Source organism: Wolffia australiana, chromosome 19 (assembly GCF_029677425.1).
Source record: "Wolffia australiana isolate 7733 chromosome 19, ASM2967742v1".
Lineage (NCBI taxonomy): Eukaryota > Viridiplantae > Streptophyta > Magnoliopsida > Alismatales > Araceae > Wolffia > Wolffia australiana.
The window spans coordinates 232,393-253,680 of record NC_135853.1 but is presented as its reverse complement, the minus strand read 5'-3'; the positions used below and the strand labels follow the sequence as shown (position 1 = coordinate 253,680).

At 41.7% G+C, this 21,288-nt stretch overlaps 1 protein-coding gene across 1 annotated transcript; it reads right to left on the bottom strand.

Annotated features, from left to right (window-relative positions):
* Positions 1-174: 174 nt before the first annotated feature.
* Positions 175-1,722, bottom strand: LOC144715424 (DNA binding / DNA-directed RNA polymerase). Its single transcript, XM_078590330.1, has 3 exons — positions 1,625-1,722; positions 1,378-1,420; positions 175-1,242 (listed from the first exon to the last, which is right to left on the bottom strand). The coding sequence occupies exon 3, from the start codon at positions 1,026-1,028 to the stop codon at positions 285-287; it is 744 nt and encodes a 247-aa protein (XP_078446456.1). The 5' UTR covers positions 1,029-1,242; positions 1,378-1,420; positions 1,625-1,722; the 3' UTR covers positions 175-284.
* Positions 1,723-21,288: the final 19,566 nt, after the last annotated feature.

Sequence of the window (21,288 nt, the reverse complement as noted above, 5' to 3'; positions counted from 1 at the left end):
CGCACCCCCCCTGCTCTTCCTGTCTTTCACGCTCTCGGGAAGCCAAAAGGGCAACAACGGCGCTATCTTTCGAAAATTTCTCCAAACGGGTGGCCGGCATCAGACCCACGCGCCTCGCCGGCGAAGAGATGCCGGCGAGGACAGAGTCCGATGCGAAATCAATGGCCCGGGAAATGTATCAAGATCCGGCGACGAGCCCTGCGCCGGGTTTTATTACCTCCCGCCACACGAAAAGAAAATCGGGTTGCATTATAGAATCGATCGACCCATTATAGAATCACGCTTCAGAATTGCAGCGAGCCGAGCCACTTGTCGTAGTAGACGCAGGTCTTGGGGGAGATGACGCCGTCCGGCGTGCACTCGGCGATCCTCGGGCAAACCCCGCAGGGGATAGAAGCGAGGGCGCCCATTGTAGCGGCGGCGCCGCCGGCCCTCGGGCAGCGGTAGCACCTTTTCCCCGGCGGCACCCCGGCGAAATCCCCCCTGCCGGTGCTGGTGAGCTCCAACACCTCGCCGTCGAGGACCAGCGCGCCCATGATGTCTCCGATCTGCTGCAGGCTGCAGTCGACTTTGAAGGCGCGCGAGTCGCGGATGGCGCCCGCGATGGCCTCGAGAGTCGCCACGCCGCCGGGCGCGCGCTCCACGGCCCGCCGGCACAGCGGGCGCAGCACGGCGATGAACTCCACGTCGAGGTCGCCGTCGACGTACCAGGAGCCGCCGGAGATCTCCTTGTTGGGCTCGAACTCGGCCGCCATGACCATCTTGCGCCCGCGGTTGCGGTAGTTGACCACGTCCTTGATGAGGCCCTTGCCCTTGAGCGCGTTGATGATCTTCGCCGGCATGTTACCGGCCAGCCCCAGCTCGGCCTTCAGATCCGCCGTCCACATCCCCATGTCCCCCTTCCTCCATATCGCGTCGAACGCCTTGCGCTCCGTCTCCGACAGATTACTCAGCCGCTGGTCTTGAGCGCCCCCCGCCGGCCCCTGCGGCGGGCTCGGACCTTTCGCCGCCGCTGGGCGGCGAGGCATCCCTCTTTTAGACCTGCAAGAGGAAGTATCCAGGCAGAGGGTGGGCGTGCAAACAAGCAATCCTTTGTTTTTTTTGGGCACGCTAGTTCATGTGCAACCTAGAAAGAAAAGTTCAGATCAGGTGGTCGCGTCTTTTCCAGATTCTTCACACGATTGCGTCGCCTTCGTGGTGCGTTTGGCGTCACCGGCGCCGGGTTTTTTACTCGGCAGAATTCTGGCAGTAGAACCGAATCCGGATTACTTTCGAGCGTCAAATTTAAGGATAAACAATACCTCGTCCGCAACAGCGGCTTGCGAAGGAAAGAACAGAAGTAGCGATGGGAAATGCAAGAATCTGATTGCCACTTACCAGGTCGCGAGTCAGGCGAGTATCGCAATAGTCAAAACAGGACCTGCAAACCGAAAGTTATCAAATGTTAAAAAATCGCCCATCCAGTCTCCTTCGCGATTCGCTAAGATTACAAACGATGGCTAGTAGTCTAGTAGGGTAGCCGGATGAGGGAGTGATAGCTAGGTATTGGGAAGAAGAGGGTAAGGTTTTCAATCGAACAGTGACGGAGAGGTGAGAAGGAGATCCAGAATATATAATATTCAACCCTGGCTACGCGATCGGAGTTACGAGGACGGCCGATCAATTACTCCTGTGAAGAACGTCGATCGAATAGAGTAGGAGCGAGGGTTTTATTGCAGATCAAATTGGGGATGTTACCGGAGACCAACCGAATTTACTGTTCTAGGCCACCGCTTTTGGCCAATAAATAGGATCCGGGCCAAAAAATAATATATAAATTTGGAGAAAAAGTACAAAATAAAATATTAAAATCACCAAAACTTCGGCAAATATCTAAAAAGGGATGAAATCAATTTTTTAAAATGAGAGTAGAACAGACGCCAAATATTTTTCAAGTGCATAGGTATTTGTCACCAATACTAACAAGTAAAAAAATTGAAAAAATAAGCTAACGCACTTGTTAGTGCATACTGCATTCCAAGCGTCTCAATGGCTCAAAACTTCATGAAGTTAGTGAACCTTTTTCCTTATCACCACACTTTTTCTCACATTCTTCTTTGTTGTTCACTCCTGCTCTGCATTAAAGTGGCATCACACCGAAATGGTTTCACCTGCAATGCTGCCTCTCTTGTATGTGACGATTCCTCTCCCAGCTGAGAATACTACCTGTGCAAATGCAAAGGTACTCATTGGCATGGTATGCAAGCATGGGAAATCTAAAGGGTCCAATATTCCCCCTCCAAGTCAACGGCTTGTCATCACTGCACACTTCACTTGAGTACCAATCTACTTCTTCCTCGGCAGTTGATTTTATTTTCTCCTGTCATATAGCAACATAAAAGATTAGGCAAAGGGCTTGGCGTAATTAACAAGTCAGGCATCATTAACAATTCCAAAGGGGCTTCATGAGAAATTTTCTTTGTGATATCTGCACTTCACCGTGCACACGAGCACCTTTAATTGTCAAGTTCAACTTTCGATCTAGAGGGTCGAAGAGGTGTAAATCTTGTATAAATAAGAAAATAGACCATCAACACTTCCATTTAGGTCTTAGTGATGTATGATGAACTCCAATTTAGGGTATCATTAATCATGGATATTTGAGTTAATGAAAAATTATTTTATAAACTTTCACTCATAAAATAATCCGACTAGTTAGTGAGGAGCTTGAGTCATCTCCACATGGAATCGATCTTAGGAGGTTAGTGTCTTTTTATATGGTGATTATTGGATGAGAAACAAATATTTTATCAATTAAGAATAATGTGAGACGAGAAGGATGATTGTGAGAGGTAGATATATGGAATAATTACATATGAATATAAATGAGTGGAGTAAGCGGGTTCAGTGAATGCTAATGGCGGTTAAATTAGATATAAATGGATGATGTGTAGGTGTATTATTGGTGGATGTTATAGACAGATATGAATGGGTGTGAATGATGGTAAAAATAAGAGAACAAAATAATGCAAGAAGAAACTCTTTTTTTGGATCATTGGATATTCTGATTTCAAGTTGAATCATTCTCAGCTTCTGATTTCCTCCCTTCTCCAAAGTTCTCTCCCCAGATTGCTAACGTGACATTAAATTTGATAAATCCGTAAGAAGTTATAAAATACATTAAATAATTAAAAATACTTTTTAATTCATAAAATGTTTAGGAATAATGTTTTGGCCTAACTAATAATATCTCTTTGAATTTAATGTCAGAAAAATCTAAATGTATATATGATGCCAAGAAAATGCATATAGATACCCAGAAATCCATAAAAAATATCAGTCTATAAAGAGATTTACTCACTTAAAACTTATTAACATGCATTTAATCATTTTAATGCTGATCAATTTACACATATTATCTAGGTTAAAGTAGTCATAAACTGACAGGTTGCCACAAATTATGTGCCACATGTGATTTATCACATGATAGTTTGTCACCCTTAACATGTTCCCTCAAGCAGAGGAATGGATACTCTACATTCCAGCTTGGAGAGTAGAACTTCATGTTCTTGAGATGAGCCCTTCATCAAGAAATTCAAGAGTTGGTTTTTGATGGGAAGGTGCATGATCTCAATGAGATGAAGTTCTAACTTGTTTTTGACGAAATGTTGTTTGCTTGCTCTCCATAAGTTTGGTCCATTCATGTTAAACTGGATCACGGGCAGGACAAGTAGATTTGGGATTATCACATAGGATGGAGAAATAACCTGTAGGATTGAGGTTATCACATAGGATGGAGAAATAACCTGTAGGATGAGGTTATCACATAGGATGGAGAAATAACCTGTAGGATGAGGTTATCACATAGGATGGAGAAATAACCTGTAGGATGAGTTTATCACATAAGATGGAGAAATAACCTGTAGGATGAGGTTATCACATAGGATGGATATATAACCTGTACTAGATTTGAGATCTACCAGGGGACCAAAAAATCAGTTCCATTATAGATCTTAAGGCCTAGTAGCTTACTACAATAGAATGTGAGAGTAGGATCAATGGTAGCTTTCAAGTATGAAAGTGTCCAATAAGTTTTTACTGATGAGAAACTTTAAGACAATATGAATTGAGACAAGTTGGGACGAGAGATACCTAGTATCGTCTAGGAAGTCAAAGACACATGAGCATCGTGATAGAGTTAACCGAGTAGATGAGTGTTCCATTTCAACGTCCAAGAAATATCTGAGTTGTCTTAAGCTGTTAATATCAAAATGTGTTTGAAATTGTTATCTTAACATTTCAATACCTAGGGTATAATTCCAAATTATTGCAATACTGTCTAGGTAGATAATGAGAATCACAATTTTATCAAGGAATAGACGATGATTACAGAAGTGTATGGTCACCAATATATTGGAGGTAAAAAAATTTTCACAGCATGAGTAAAGCATTTAAACCAGGCATGAGGAGACTCATTAAGTCCATAAAGTGCTCTTTAGATGAGAAACATCTAAAATTGTGAACATCTATGTTGTAGCAATGATTATGACAAAAGATAGTAAATACAACTTTTGGATGGCAACCAAATAAATATCTGTAAAATATGCCTTGTAGCAATGAGAAAGAAGTTTCTCGTATAGGTGACCCCATGTTCTTGGTGTTGCAAATATATGTAGCCTAAAAAACAATCATTCATTCTGCATCTTGTTTAATATTCAGTGATATAATAGATTCATTATAATGCACATACAATGCTTACGATTGAAGTCCATGAATACAAGCAATGAATAATTTAATTATGATGAGACCATGACATAGTGATCACTAGTCTTTCAACATGTGTTCTAAAGATTCATATTGTAAGGATATTCGAGAAGGACATCAAAATATTCAAATAGAACTCTATTATCTTGTCTCACTTATTTGATGAGTATGATCCATTAATGAACGCCTACCCATGGTACTCAACCACATGGAACATGCGCCCTTTGTGGCACTGTGATCAAGGCTTTTCCCGCCTACATGGCTCTACCAACATGTGTGGGCTGCTTGTGGGGTCTTTCCAGGAAATAGGGAGGTACTTACCCACCACACAGGCGTTGGTGCCTTTGTAATGTGCCTTATGTGTTGGAGCATGTACTTAGCCTAACCATGTAGGCCATTGTTTAAATGTAGGAGAGCGTGCCTAAAGCATATGAGTCTGAACCGATCACATCAGGTGGTGCCTGCCTATCTATAAGTATGCTCCACCATTCAACAAATCAGGTCAACTCCAATTCACGTAAAGTATGTTGGGCTGAACTGGCGCTGTGCTAGCTCAACCTATGGGTGCTTGCCATGACCGAAAGAGCATAGATCTACCTTGTTTGTCACCTAAGAGGACCAACCTCATGTTCACAGTGAGAGTCTATAAGAGGCATGAGAGTATCTTAAATATAAGAGGAGCATGGACTGGATGGAATTCACCAAAACAAGGCAAAAACAAAAGTTTGGACCCCATTTAGTATGTATTTGATGCCATTTTCCATCCTAATCAAGGCAAAACCTGGTTCTTACGGAATTATTCAGATGAAACATTAATTATTCATGAAATGGACGACTGAGAATAGAGTTGTTAGAATATTATAGAACATTTGATCAAATCCTCTATGTAAAGATTATATCTGTATTTCTCAAGCCATAGGAGTTGACCTGTTCATTTATCAGGCCTATAGATGTACCCCCAAATATCCAACACATCAAAGATTCTCCTTCATCTTGATGAATCCCCATTATTGCTCCACTGTCATCATTACATCGTACAAATTATGTTGGAAGTGGAGATAAGTCAAAGGGAGAAGGATAAACAAGGATGGGGCACCGAAAAAATTCTAGCCTGGATGAATGTTTTCTCAAACTTTCTTATTTATAGTTATAAAAATGTTCCATTAAAAATTCTAAACTCTTAAGTATATTTTCTAACATCTAAAAGACCCCTCACGTGTGACCCTCTAGGCACATGTATTAGTCTAGTTAATGACTTCAGCAACCAAATACATTTTATTAATTAATTAAGAATATATTTCCCCAAAAAATTGGTTGAGTTTCCAATGTGTGAGTGGCCAAACTGCATCACATGCTCTAGAAGATACAATGGAGTGTACTGACTCATTCATGGAATATTTCTATGATTGGTTATCCTTAAAATATGTTCCCTCATCTGCTCGACACTTTGTGCATAACTTAGGATATATTAAATTATTAAACACTTATCGATCATTTGAGTTAGTTCTTATATGTTGGAAATCAAAGTCAAGGTACGATTGTCCATTCATAAGATATATTTGTTGTCTCTAGTGTATGGATCATAAACATGATGTTAATAAACCTGATTCATAGTTTGGTATAATGTCATTCATGGAAACATACATATCGATTAAATGAACACTTTCTGCTAAAGATCACCGACTATCTATTCTTAGTGTCTCCACATTAATGCCTATGTAAGTGAACATACTTAACATATTAGTGAGATTAGGTTGTGTTATTCCCTCCTGATATTTTTTGATGTTGTTCTCAAGTATTTGTTAAATAGGAATATTTAGAACACTAGTTTGATGGTGAGTGTTCACTGTATTATGATCTCATTATAATCCACTAATTCGGATCATATATTCATGGACTTCATTATAATCATTACATCGGCACTGTAGTGAATACATAGTATTAATGAATTCTATGATAAGTTTGCTACTATATTATATATCTATCACCCCATCTCCTCTCGGTGCGACCTAAACAATGTGAAGATATTTTTAGAATGACAATTATGCTTAGTGAATAGAAGATGATGACATTCAAAATGACAAAGACTGCATGAGTTCATTAAAAGAAAAGCTTATTTATTCTTATTCATGTTTGATGTTGATAATAAAGTCCATAAGTAATTGCAACGACCAATCGAATTAGGATGAAATCAAAATACAACAATCACTTATCTTTAAATATGTACTCTAAATATTCTTATTTGATGGATGGTTGAGATGGACATCAAATCATCTAGGTAGAATATCACTATCTAATCCTACTTAACACAATACATATGGTTGATCTTGTGTTCTTTAGTGAGGAATCATCTGGTCTGTCCCCTTTGGAGAAAGATTTTATTGAATTGATCTGTATGAATCCTCAAATGGTATTATACGTAACCCTGAAACAGGTTGATTCATGTCATAGTTCTATAAGTGATTCTTTGACCTGACACACCAGACATCTCATGGATGGAGAACTATGTTTTGACTTCGACTTACATGTCTTTGACAATGGATTCAAAAAAGTCTTTTTCAGATGCAACAATTACACAAGGTGAGGGTTGAGTGGTTAAGACAGAATTTTCCACTCTTGGTATATGAGGGATTGACACAAGGAAGATTATGCGACAATTACACAAGATTACTACCTAAAGTTCAGATTAGGTTTCAATGAGTATACATATACGACAACTGAAGACAGTAACTGATTGATGAGAGAGTTCAACACTTTGTATCTTCTAGACCATGAGATGTAGCTTGGCACCCCATCGGCCGGAAACTTAACCTACAGTTTGCATAGATCTAGAATAATACATGGACATAAAGGGTGACACACATAACATAATAGGGGAATTGAGGGATTTTTTATGAAAATAATTAATTAAAATATAAATATGGGGTACCCATTTTAGGGTGCCCATTTATTTCTTCTCATTTATCTTTTGAATCAAGAGGAAGTGGAGATCCAATAGCACGTTGATTGCGATGATATTTCTAAAGGTTGGACGTGTAAACAATGTCATAACAATCTTTAAGGGAACAAGTTCTCCACACGACACCCAGTGCTGAATTTGTTTTAGAGATCAATTTGGGTTTTCAAGCTTTCACGGTGATATGAACTTTATTCCATATATGGTGGTATGAACTTTTATTCTATAAAATCATGTTCATAAAGTAACTAATTAGATTCTATACACAGTGATATGAAATTTTTGTCTTTTTGGTTTTATTTTTAAATGTTTTATTTGATTCATTTTGATTTTTCTAGAGAATTGGCCTTTGGATTGTCGACGATTGCAACACAAATTTCTCGAAACTTTATTTAGTGTGAATGGAATTATGTTGGCTAATGTGTCAAATAACCATTTACTTATTTAACTGAAATGTAATTTATGGACATGAATATTAACTATAATTATAAAATAAATAAGCCAGCTTTATAATGGGGAAAACTAATATTGAGAATTTGAATTCACCTCAATGAACAATAAAATACGTTGAGATGGATAGACTATTTCAATAGAGTGATGCCTCAATTTGTGATTTTCCATAAAACACATACGCATGCGATAATGAATGAACCAACTAAGTTTATGATAAATGATGGGAATTGAAAGAAGACAAAATTTATAATATTTTATGAATCAAAGAGATCTAACTATGTATGAAAATACATAATATATATAAAAATCGTATGATGCATAGACCTTTATTAGAGACAAAAAAATCAGATAAAAAATAAGCCTTTTTATTAATCAGGTGATAACCTTACACTTTTATTCATTCATGTGTAGCCCATATATTTTGTTAGATTATCTACTCATTTGTAGGCCAGAAATATGAAGGTAAAATGAGGTATAAGATAGAAAAAGGCATATTGTAGGAATTCGAGAGCGGACTTTGATCGATGGAAGTTTTAAAATTTCTTAATTATTTCTGTTTGGAGCAATTATCATCAGGCATAATTAAGGAGTATAGTGAAATAGTATGAATTGAGACCTGTGTTGATATGGCGTCATTTGATGACATCAGAACATACAGATAAAATGCAATGGATAACATCATTTGTTTCATCTAGGAAACATTTCCTCTACGTTTACGGCATCTGTATCCAGCATCATATTCCATTTCATTATATCACACGTTCTGTGAATTGATGATGATGTGAAAAATTGAATAAATGGATAACAGGGGAAGGAACCCCATTTCATTTTACGTCTCGTTCGTCATTTGAAGAGGTTTAGAAGAAGTGATTGGCCACATGGCCGAACTTCCTAGAGGTTCTAGTTTATTTTAACGTTATAAATAAAAATGTGGCTTATTACTTAATTTCTCATGAATTCCCTATGAATACCCGTTACAAAAATGAAAAGTTGATTATAAATGTAAACTTTTGATACAAGAGAAGATTAATGATATTAATAATTGAGTAATATATACCTCAAGTGGAATGACATGTAGGTCTATAGTCATCTAATTTTTTTTTTTGATTTTCTACCTCTTTTTACTTATTATTCCTAAAGGTTAGTTTTAAACCGTATAATCAATTAAGTAATTATCAGGAACATCAATTTCTGATTTGATGATAAGAACATTTGTGTATTTTGAACCCTATACTAATGTAGGCTGTGTTTGGGGTTGACCAATATCTATTTTCGCTGATATGAAAATTGATATCCTTTTAAAGTCCATTATTGTAAAGACTAAGATTCTTTTTGTTAACCTATCTTTTTAAAAAGTAATATCTTGGAATTTTTTTCTGAATAAATATTATATTTTTGGTAAATAAATCAAATCAATGCATGATATTGGTCACAGACTAACCCAAAAAATAAACTTCTGAAAATTGAAAAAAATCCTCATATTTTTTATAAATCATATAATTTCTCTCCGATTATTTTATCTTATATAAAAATTTAATTAATCCATAATTATTTACTAATTAATGCATAAGTGTTGAAATTTTTTTGGATATATAAAAATAAATTTGTGAATAATAAATATTTTTTAATAATAGAGTACTAATCACACACACAATATGTATGTATTTCATATTTTACGAGGTGCAAGAAGTGGATAATTAAAACTAATAACCTGCAATAAAAGTATTCACATCTTTCAGAATCGTGGTGTGCAAGGTAGACATGGTTTCTCGGTTTGCTTTCTGCGTTATCTGTGTGTTTCATTCGTTCTGTTCAGTTTTCCGTATAGACCATTAACCAATTTGCACAGATCATCGCGCACACCCGTGTGCGGTTTGAATTGTTTGGTTTGTGCAAATTTATTTTAATCATTTTTAAAGAATAAACACAAATTTTCCCTCTCCCTCATTGGCCTCAGCCCTCTCCCTCAGCGGCCGCAGCCCTCAGCCATTTAAAATTTGTGATAGCAGTGGATTGTTTGAATTTCTTGAATTTTTTAAAGTTTCATCGATCTTGAGCTGGGAATCATCTTATTTGATGCCTGCTCTTAGCAAGGTAATTTCCAAAACTCCGCATGAACTCAAGATTTCAATTACTCAAAGCTAAACAAAGACAGAGTTCAACTTTGGAGAGTGGTGAATTTCTTGAGTTTTTTGAAGTTTCATCGATCTTGAGCTGGGAATCATCTTCTTTGACGTGTAGTCTTAGCAAAGTAATTTCCAACAATCTTCGTGAAATCAAGATTTTGATCACAAAAAGCGAAACAACTTCAGCGAGGTGGGAATTGTTTGAATTTCTTGAATTTTTTGAAGGTTCATCGATCTTGAGATGGGAATCATCTTCTTTGATGTGTAGTCTTAGCGAAATAATTTACAACAATCTTTGTGAAATCAAGATTTTGATCATGCAAAGCGAAACAACTTCAGCGAGGTGGGGATTGTTTAAATTTCTTATATTTTCATCGATATTGAGTCGAGAGTCATCTTCTTGTCGTATCATCTTGGCAAAATAATTTACAAAAATCCGCATGAACTCAAAATTTCAATCACTCAAAGCTAAACATAGTCAGAGTTCAACTTTGGAGAGTGATGGATTTTTTGACTTAAATGAATGTTGGATATGCTTTAGTGATCTTGAATTTTGATCTTCTTTTACCTCTGCTGATTTCGTGAATTTTCATCAATCCTGAGTTGGGAATCACCTTTTTTGATGTATAATCTGAGAAAAATAATTTATGAAATTCTGCATGAACTCAAGAATTCAACTGCAGAGGTTCTTTAGATGCCATCGACATCTTCTTTGATGGAGGATTTATTATGATCTCTGATATATTTTATTCTCTTTCATGACTGAGAACCTTCCCTGTGATTTCCTCAGGTGAACGATTGCTTGAGTTGCGTGGGCAGCGATTGAAGATGCACGATACCCATGGTACTGGTTGCACGCTGGGTTCATCCATTGCTGTAGAGCTCGCCAAAGGATCATCAATGCATGAAGCTATCAAGGTGTATTCTAAAATTGAGATTTTGAATTAGTTATTAATCGCATAAAATTTGATTTTTTAACCAAATGGTTACTCATTCTAAAAGCTGCCAAGGTGTATTATAAAACTGAAATTTTGAAATAGTTATTAATTGCATACATTTTGATTTTTTTGAAAATTGTGCAAATTTTGTTCAAATTGTGCAAATTTTTCAAATTTTGCGAATTTGTTGCAATTTGTGTGAAAATTTCAAATGACCGATTAGGGTTTGACAATTACCCATACCCTAAGTCATCCTAGGAGCATCAAGTGGATGAGGGACTATACGTACACAGTAACTGATGATGAACATGTTCCATGAGTGGCTCAATACCCACTCTTTTGTATCTTGTAGATCATGAGACGTAGCTTGGCACCCCACGTGTTGGAGACTCAACCTATCTATTGCGTTAAATTGATCAGACATTAATTAGGATTATTAATTAATTTAGAAGGCCAATAAAGGTTTTTGGGCCATTAGACTGATACATGGGCCTAGAGGGTCACACATAAATGGTCTTTGGACGTCGGAAGCTATAATAAAGTTTTGGGGGTTTTAATGAAAAGTACCCTCTCAGTATAAATAAGGGAATGCGTTGAACAAAATTCACCCAGGCCAAAATTGTTCAGGGGACTTCTCCTTCTTCTCTTTTCTCCCCACACTTCCTCTCCACTTCCGATGCGATTGAGATGGAGTAACGATGGTGACAGAGATTGAATGGGGCTCACCAACTAGAAGGAGTAGATTCAATGTGTCGAGGACCGCATGGATACTTCTAGAGGCTGCACACATGAGTAGATCCATGCGATTTGTTTCAAAATAAAAGGAATCAGGTAGCGATCTTTGCTGAGGTAATTTGTTTCAATGTTTTATCAATGCCATTACGATTTTGCTAAAGTCTTCGGTTGCAGATCATTTTATATGTTCACCCATCTCAAGGCCTCTAAAACTGAAAAATAACTCATGTTAATTTACTCCAAAACTTATTTAAATATTTAAAAATGTTCTTGATGGAAATATACGTGACCGAAAAGCTAGTCACACATTCTATAATCATCATCTAAGAATAAGGCCCTTTTTGAGACAAATTTTTTTTTTTCCGTGAGGTGGTAAAAGTACTATCCATGTGTTTCCTTTGGATATCCCAAAAATCTACATAGTTCAGTCCGTGGTTCTAGCTTGTTTGGGTCATGCCTCTTCACACGGGCCGAACATCCCCATAAGCCTACATATAGGTTAGTTTTCTTCCTCTCCATATCTCATATTGTGCTGAAGTTTCTAACTTGCTAGGTAGCATGATCAATGTACATAGCTATTTCAACTACATATACATAGAGTAGTACAAGTAACTTTGTGAAGCACATAATTGATTTGACCATGCCCAACAAGGTTTGATTTCTACTCTCTAACACACCATTCATTGTGGTGTGAATGGTGGAGTCAGCTGAGTCAGGATGCCATTGTCCTTTATATATCGAGTTGACCATGTACTTATGTAGTCTCCTCCTCAATCTCATCAAAGAGTTCTGATAATATTTCCATATTGTTTCTCTAATTCACTCTTAAACTCCTTGAATTTATGAAATGATTTGAATTTATACTTCATCAAGTATACCCATTGAGATCAAGATAAATCATCAATGAAGGTAATGAAGTAAGAACAACTGCCTCTTGCTTGGACCAACATAGGACCATATACATCAGAATGTTTAAGTTCCAAAATGCCCTTCACACGTTCCCCATTCCTGAGAATGGTGATTTGGGTTGTTTACCGATAATGCAAGATTCAGAAGTTGCGTATGATTGAAAATCAAATGAACATAAATAATCTCCATTTCTAACATGCCCAAGAAGGCAATGCCATAAGTAGGCCCTGCTCAAACATTGTTTACTCTTATTAAGAGCAACATCCACTTGGAGATTGTTTTATTTTTTGGCAAAAACATGGTGCTGGGTACGGCCAACCTAAGGGCTATGCTTGTAGATCAATCCAACCGTGCCTTGGACACCACCTAGGGAGATTATGTATATCTAATAGTAGAATGTTTTTAAGCTTTTATAGGCATGGAGTGAGTGTAAATATCCCGATTACACATGAGCCCCACTCACCCATGCCCATGATAGAGAGCAAAAAGATACAATATTGGTACCTCTATTGGTCATTGCGGATTCCTTGGGAGCCAACAATTGCCTCCTGCCCACCAAGAGTGGGTCTTGCATGTAGTCAATACAATCTGATGCTGGACGGCGTTAGTGACTTTGTCCTGAGGGTACCAAGGTGATATTCGGATACCGGTTTTAACATGGATGTCATCGAAGGTGTCATCCGTCGGTGTGGATCCTAGGTGAATGTACATGCAGGTCCTGACTCGTGGGGTTTGTCGGCCTCCGTGCTCTAGGGCGGGCAACCAATGACGATGACGGTGACCCCCTGACCCTTGTCAGAGTGACAAAGGACTCTATGGGGCCGAACGGACTGATTCCGTTGGTGCTCTCACGTAACAAGCGGTCTCAGCCTGTACCTAGACTGGACGCTCGCTAGGCAGTCTCTCGTATCCTTTTATACACTCACTTACTCTATCCAGAGCGCAGTGGAGTGCAATCAAGAGGTCTAAGACAATAGATAATTAATGGGCGGCTAGAGGATTGAGGTTCCTCTTGGCAATGTTGTACCGGAGTCGTACGTCTATCGATGCAAGGATACTGGTAGACAGGGTTGGTGGAGCTGTGCTGGAGATGGGCACGATGTCGCTCAACTAGCGGTGGATTACGACTCAGAAGCTGGGACCTAGGTTTGAAGATGGGATGGCAGGGGCATAGAGCACGGGCAGCGGCATTGACGGTGCGATGACGATGACAGTGTGGGCGGCGACAACACGGATGGCAACAACGCGAACAACGAGACGGGTCGGTGGTAGTGCAGGTGATGGCAGCAGTAGCGTGAACGGTGGCATTGCAGACGGTGGAAGCGAGGGGAGCAGCGGTGGCATCTAACGAAGGTGCGGGGCACAACTACGGTGCCCGGCAGAGGCGTAAGGCATGGGGGCGGCGCTCGGTAGTGGCGCAGGGCACGACGACGGTGTCTATCGGAGGCGCACGGTGTGGCTGTGGCGTCCGGCAGAGATGCGGGGCACGTTAGAGGTGCACAACAGAGGCGTGGGGCGTGGTAGTAGCGCTCGGCGAAGGCGTAAGGCGCGTCGAAAGCGCCCTGATGCAACACGTACGGCCGGGATCGACGACGCGCATTGCAACACAGGTCGGCGAAGAACAACACGCAGTTTGACGGGAATGTGGATGCACGTTAATGTAGAAAATAATGAGAAGTACAGCGATAGCTAAGATAGAGCGGCGCCTGGTAGGATTCCCGTACGCGTCACGAACGATCCGACTCCCAGTAACCCGATAGATCAATCGTTGGACGCCGTGGTGGAGGGCATCCCCGATCCAACTACCTATCCCGGAACAAGGTGGTGGGCGGGGAAAACAAGAGGAAATTCTACCCCGGAACTGGATATACGGAGAGGGACGAAAGCAAAGTCCGAGGTAGAGTACGCGAGTAAATTATCGCAAGAACTAATAACGCGCGAGAGCGGTAGCGGCGTGACCTGCGGACGAGAGTCCGGTAGTCACAGTGGTCAAAGTCATGTCTTGTTGGGCAGGGCAGGCCGGCGCGGCGAGATCGGGGACGAGCTGAGGGGCTTGGCCGGATGACAGCAGAGTAGTCGGCGGCGTCTGGGCAACGAACAAACAGGCTTGGCACTGACGTCCGGGATGGACACAAACGAGACCAGGGACGACGATGGCGAAGGTGAACCGCCGCGGTAGTGGCGCGCGGGATCGATCGTGGCGGCCGCGTCAGCGGCGGCGAGTGGCGTTTGGGCAGCGAGGAGCGTCAGAGGCGATGAGCAGCCCCGGCAGCGGCGAATGGCGTCAGCGGTGGCGCGCGTCGGTGACGGCGGCGAAGGGCGGCGCACGGCGCTGGCGTTGACGACCGGGGCCGGTAAAATCTGGCGGCGGAGGCCGGTCGCGATCGGGGCTACGAAGATTGGGGCGAACGGCTGCGGCGGGATGTCGGCGGTTGCGACAACAGCTGGGAAGGTGGGCGACGATGGTGGCTGGAGACGACTGGCACCAGCGAGCGGCGGCCGCGATGGCGGCGGCGATGGGGGCGGCGTCGGCGATCAACCGTCGACTGCCCTAACTCTTTCGGGGCGGCAATTGACGATGGTACCCCTCCGAGCAATCATATTTACCGGGATTGCCCCCTGTTGAATCCAAGTCAACTAGGATACGACTCAGTCGTGAGGCACTGAGTCGCGACTCGGTCGCGAATCGTGTCGCTCGGTCGCTTGGAATCGGGTCAAGCCGGGTCGACTCGGCGCGACGAGTCGACTCGGCCCCGATGGTCACCTTCTTCCCAGCATAGGTTCCGATGACGGCGCTCCCGGATGTTCTGGCCATCCGCGGTGCTGATTCAACGTTGAGTCATCCCAGGGCATCGGGGGAGACTGCAGAGCCCTGTGGTGGCGACCACGTCGGTGGATGGCGTCGGAGAGCGGTGACGGTCAATCGAAGGCGGGCGACGACGATGAGCACACAAGGCCAATGACGATGGCGAGGCAACGACGCAGTCCGAGCTTCGCGACGGTTGTCGGCAGGCGGTGGCTCTCTCTCTTCTTCTTCAAGGGAACTTCATTTTAACAAACCTCAGTACTTAATCAACTTCAACGAAAATCCTCCTCCTTCCTCTAGGGCTTCTCTTCTCCTTTTATATTGGGAGAGAGGGGGCCCTTGGGGAGGCCCGTAATTAGGAACAACCCCCTAATCGGGGCCGTAAACGACAGTTTGGCGTACGACAGAAGGGCCAAAACACGGAGGCCCTCCCCAAACAAAACACAACGAAAAGGTTCAGAAAAACGCAAGGAAAATAGGAATGGGGATGCCTTCTTGTCACGCCATGTGCTTGAACTCTGGGTTCTTCTCATCAGCTCGAGCTTCGCGACGTGGCTGCTGACGTGCTGGTGCGGGTTGACTTGGCGCTTCCGGTTGCGGATGGTCCCCCATCATCCTCCCCGGGTGGGGGGGGGGAACTCGGCTCCGACGAGTTCAAGGGTTGGATGAGCTCCGGATGGAGCCGCCGTAGGTCCTCCTCCGAAATCCACGTGTCCTCGCTCGTCGGTCGGTCCTGCGAATGAACAAGGAACTTGCGATCCACCTTATCCCCTGCAGCGTTAATTACTTCTTGCAATATAAACTCAACATGCTCATGTGTGGGCGAGGATGGGACAATTGGAGGAGGGACGGGAGGGGAAGGGGAGTGTCCCTCACTCACATCACTCGACGGGTTGGTGGGTGTGCGAAGTTCTATGTCTCTCAGGCTCTCAAGCATAGGGCGATACTGGGTGAGGTCGCTGACGTTGAAGGTGGAGCTTATTCCCCAATCGGATGGAATGCCCACAACGTAGGCGTTGTCGTTAATCACACGGGCTATCGGGAAAGGCCCAGCACTACGAGCATGCAGCTTCGTAGCGACCCCAGGAGAATAACTCTCAGACCTTAATCGGACCATAACGAGGTCACCCTCGAAAAAACTGACAGGACGTCGACCTACATCAGCAACAAGCTTGTACTTCTCGTTTTGCGAAATGATGCGAGAATGAATGTCATGATGCATGTACCTATAATGCACAGTGTATGCAAGGTCATCATCTAGGGATCTAAAATGAATGCCTAATGGCATGCAGGGTATCCGACCATATATGGCATCGAACACACTCGACTCGGCTCTGAATCAGCGAGTGAACTACCCTGAATGGTTTTCAGGGGTGAGGTCTCTAACGGGATCTCTACGGAGAGGTCATCGCTGGGCGCGGCATCGTGCGTGTCTATGCATGATTCAGTATCCGAAGTAAACTATAGCCTCATCAATGGCAGAGGCTCTTCTGGTGGGTCTACCGGGAAGGTAACACAAGGGGCAACCTTGCGCTCAACTCGCTCAGGTGCGACAAGGTCATGAGCAATGATCGGAGGAGAAAAAATGGTTACTCCGGCATCGTCCTCATTCTGGCCATGTGCAAGATGAGTAACATGCGCCGAGGATACCATAGTGGCATGAGGGGTCGAATGGACCAGTGGGGCAGGTATGTCTGCTAGTGGGGACTCAGTAGGTCCCGTGATCATACACGCGACTGGTGCATTATGAGCATGTATCGTAGTCCCCGCAGGGATCCTAGCACGACAAGGTTGCGGATGGTCCCCCATCACGGCCTCTAGCAGAGGCCCGGGGCGCGGCGGTGGCGCCTAGTAGAGGCGTGAAGCATGGTGGCGGCCTCCAACAGTGACGCGAGATGCGGCGGGGGTCTCCGGCGGAGGTGTGGGCGTGGCGGTGATGGCCTCCCGCGGAGGCGCGGGGTGCTGCAACGGCGTTGGGAAGGGATGCGGAGCGTGACAGCGGACTTCGGTGGACGCATAGGTGTTGCGATGACGGCCTCCATCAGAGGTGCGGGCGCGACAACGGCGCCTGTCGGTGGCCTTCAGCGGGGTCGCGGGGTGTGGCAGTGATGCACAGGCAAGGCGTGGAGTACGGCAGCCGCCTCCGGCAGAAAGGCGAGTGATAAGCCTAAAAATGATGTGTAAATACATCGTTGATTGGGCTTTTAGACTTATACAATAAAATTTATAAATACCCTTAATCACTAAATATAGTGTATAGAGCAAGCAAGGGGTTGAACCATAGGGAGGCAACAAGCAGGAATTTTTATCCAATTTTTAATAAATTTATTCAAGAATGAATTAATTTTGCAATTCATAAACCTTAATTAAACTTAATTATGTTTTTAATTAATTAAAATTAAGTAAAAAATTAATTTTGACTTTAAATATTTTTGGTCAAAACACTCAAGATAGAATAATTTTAATTATAAGATCAGATTTATTCGAATTACTAATTTCCCAAATATTATAAAAATTTAAGACAATTTTTATGAATTAAAATTGGGAATTAATAATCAAGAAGGGGTTTTTGAAATTGGACTTCAAGATGGACGAATTTTTGGATGAAATTTTATATTTAGATTTTTTATATATTGAACTAAAATTCCAAACAATCAATTTTGAAATATAGAAGGAGAAAATAGACAAATCAACCTAGAGAGAGAAAGTGAAGAATTTGAGGAAAAAGTTAAATCTGACCCTAATTTAAAAATCTAAAAATGCAGAATTGTTCCAAATCTATTTAAACCAAAGATTAAAAATCAGATCTCAAATCAGACGCAAATTACAATGCTAAGTTTATTCAAAAGAACGTCTAGGGCATGTAATTTCGTCCATGCCAAGGCATTTGAGAATCTCTCAAGAAGAAGTTCAAAATACAAATCAGAAACTTACAACATTGAATGCAGAATCAAGATCTGTCGACTTCCAAAGCAACTCTTGTGTCCTTCCTGGCCAAATCCTTGGGGAGAGCTTCAAAAAGTGAATTTCACCCTTTTCCAGATCTCTATTTAAAGATCCAAAAGTAGGGATTGTAGAGGGGTAAAAGACAAACATGCCCTCAAAATTTCAGCTCAATCGGACATCTAGATCTCAAGATATTGCCATTTTATCGGCGCTTAATCTCCACCGTTGGATCTTTTATCTCTCTTCAAAATATTTCATAAATGGCATTTTCTGATTGGTTGGCGCATTTTTTTCTCATTTTCCCCCTTCTCGGATCACGTTCTAACACGTTGTTGTGCGTGTTCACAACGCGCAATCATTGGAGAATGATTGCTGTGTTTAAATGGCTAGAAAAGCGCTACGTCGCCCTCGTCAGCTCCCTTTTGAATAAAAAAATTAATAAAGAAGAGGTGAGCTTACCAAAATTTTAATGCATGCGGCGAATCAATTTCCGCGTATAAAAAGACGGAGAATCTCTATCTTTTTTCTTCTTCTTTTTCTTTAAATGCACATGTGTCAGTTAGTGCTTGCATTAAATGCACGCGGCTAACCAATTGAGCGTACGAGAAATAATCGTAAGTTATAAATGCACACAGATATTGATTCTCCGCGTGCATTTTATACACGGAAGGTTAAAAAAAAACAAAAAAAACAAAACATACCTTTTTCTCGTTGCCCGCACCTTGTACTTTCATTGTACCATGATTTGCTAATTATGGCATCCCGATGTGCAATGCCATAATGAGCCAATAATTCATTAATTTTTTTACTTTTAGTCATTCGCCTGAATTTTTGGGCGAATGACGTGGACGCCTCCAATTTTATCATCTATAATCATATTTAAATATAGAAAAATTATAAAAATCATTTCTTAGAATTCTACAACCATTTCTTGGCTAAATAATGGTCGGAAAATTATAAAAAAATATGGGAAAAATTCTAAAAAAATAGGAAAGCCCTTACTAACCTCTGGCCAAGTATTTAATGCCCTGTAAAAATATTTCTTCAATGAAATGAGGTTAAATACCATGTAAAAAATAATAAAAAATTAGAAACAATAATAAAATCAAAGTGTAAGTCATTTATCTTCATATATATATGATAACATGCAAATATGGTCATTAAAATACATAAATATAATGTAATATTCATCAATTAAAAATGATAATTTGCAAGTTATCAACGGGGCACGACGACGGCTTTTGGCGAAGGTGGCGGTGCCGCTGGCGGAGGCATGGAGCGCGGCGGCAGCCTCCAGCAAAAGCGCGAGGCGCGACGGCGCCTCCCAATATTGCAATATTGCTTTCTAAGGAAATAAACTTAGGGAGCCCTCTCCTTCCCTTATGTAGGGAGGGTGATGGGCCCTTGTGGAGGTCCAAAAGAGGGGGGCCCATTAGGAAAGGGGCCCTCTTAAAATGCAATTAAACATTTAATTAAAAAGGGGGGGTCCGAAGGGGGAAAAAACAAAAGGGCCGTTGCGAGGATATGGCCCAAAAATCAGAGTTACTGGGGTACCTTCGCCTTCGCCTTGGCGTGCCGATCTAGCGGGGCTCAAGCCGGCGGGTGTCGCTGGCAACTGCGTGGGCTTCGACGTCCTCCTTGATGGAGCAAGATCTCGTGCTCCATCACAATCATTGTGTGCATTGAGTATCATTGTGGAGCTCTACAAAATAAAAACTGTCTAGGTGGGACATCATGTACTCCCACCCCTAGTGCTCCACAAAATATGCCTCTCATGATGGCTGGCAGGTGCAATTTTCCGACATGTGCAAAGGGAGGGCATGCTAAGCCTCTCGATGTATGAGCTGTCGCGACTGTCATGAGGTAGATCCTGCCAAAGTATGGTTGAGGGAGTGTTGGGTTCTGTGTCTTGGTTCATCCATAGAAAACATGATTCCATGACGCAAAAGTATGTAAATCATTTCAAAATCGATCTTTCAAAGCATACATTACATGTAACTTATGGGGAACTTGTTCCACCCTTAACTTTACACTCTGAGATCATTTTAAAGCCGTTCACGTGTCTGACCTCTAGAAGTATCTATACAATCACATTCCACTTGGATCTCCACCTCTTCTTCATCTTCTTCAACTATCCTTGAAAATCTTGAAGATCTTCTCATAGTGAAAACACTCTCCTTGGTTGAGTGGAGAAGAGAGTGGATAAAATGGGGCTCTGAATTATGGCTGGCCAGGGTGCTTGAAATGAGTGCCCCTTCCCTATTATACTTTACTTGAATTTTTCTAAAAAAAGCCTACAAAGTAAAATATATCTACTAGTGCCCTTATTTGCTTATGTGTGTGACCCTCTAAGCCCATGTGTCATTCTAGTTAATAACTTTAGTGGCGTAATAATAATTATTGGCCAACCTTATTAATTAACTATGTCAAAATATAGATTAATTAACTAAGAATCGATTTAACCCAATCAATAGGTTAAGTTTGTAGTCCATAGGTTGCCAAGCTACACCTCATGATTTAGAAGACTCATAGGAGTGCTTGAATTCTCTCATGGAGCCTTTACTGCCATCGGTTATCATAAATGTATAATCCATCATCCACGCGAGACTCTTGAATGACTTAGGGTATGGTTTATCGTCAAACCCTAATTCTTCATTGGATTAGTATTGATGCGTA

Bases quoted from the DNA above. Each gene is read 5' to 3' on its own strand.
- LOC144715424 (XM_078590330.1), bottom strand. From the start codon at position 1,028: ATGCCTCGCCGCCCAGCGGCGGCGAAAGGTCCGAGCCCGCCGCAGGGG.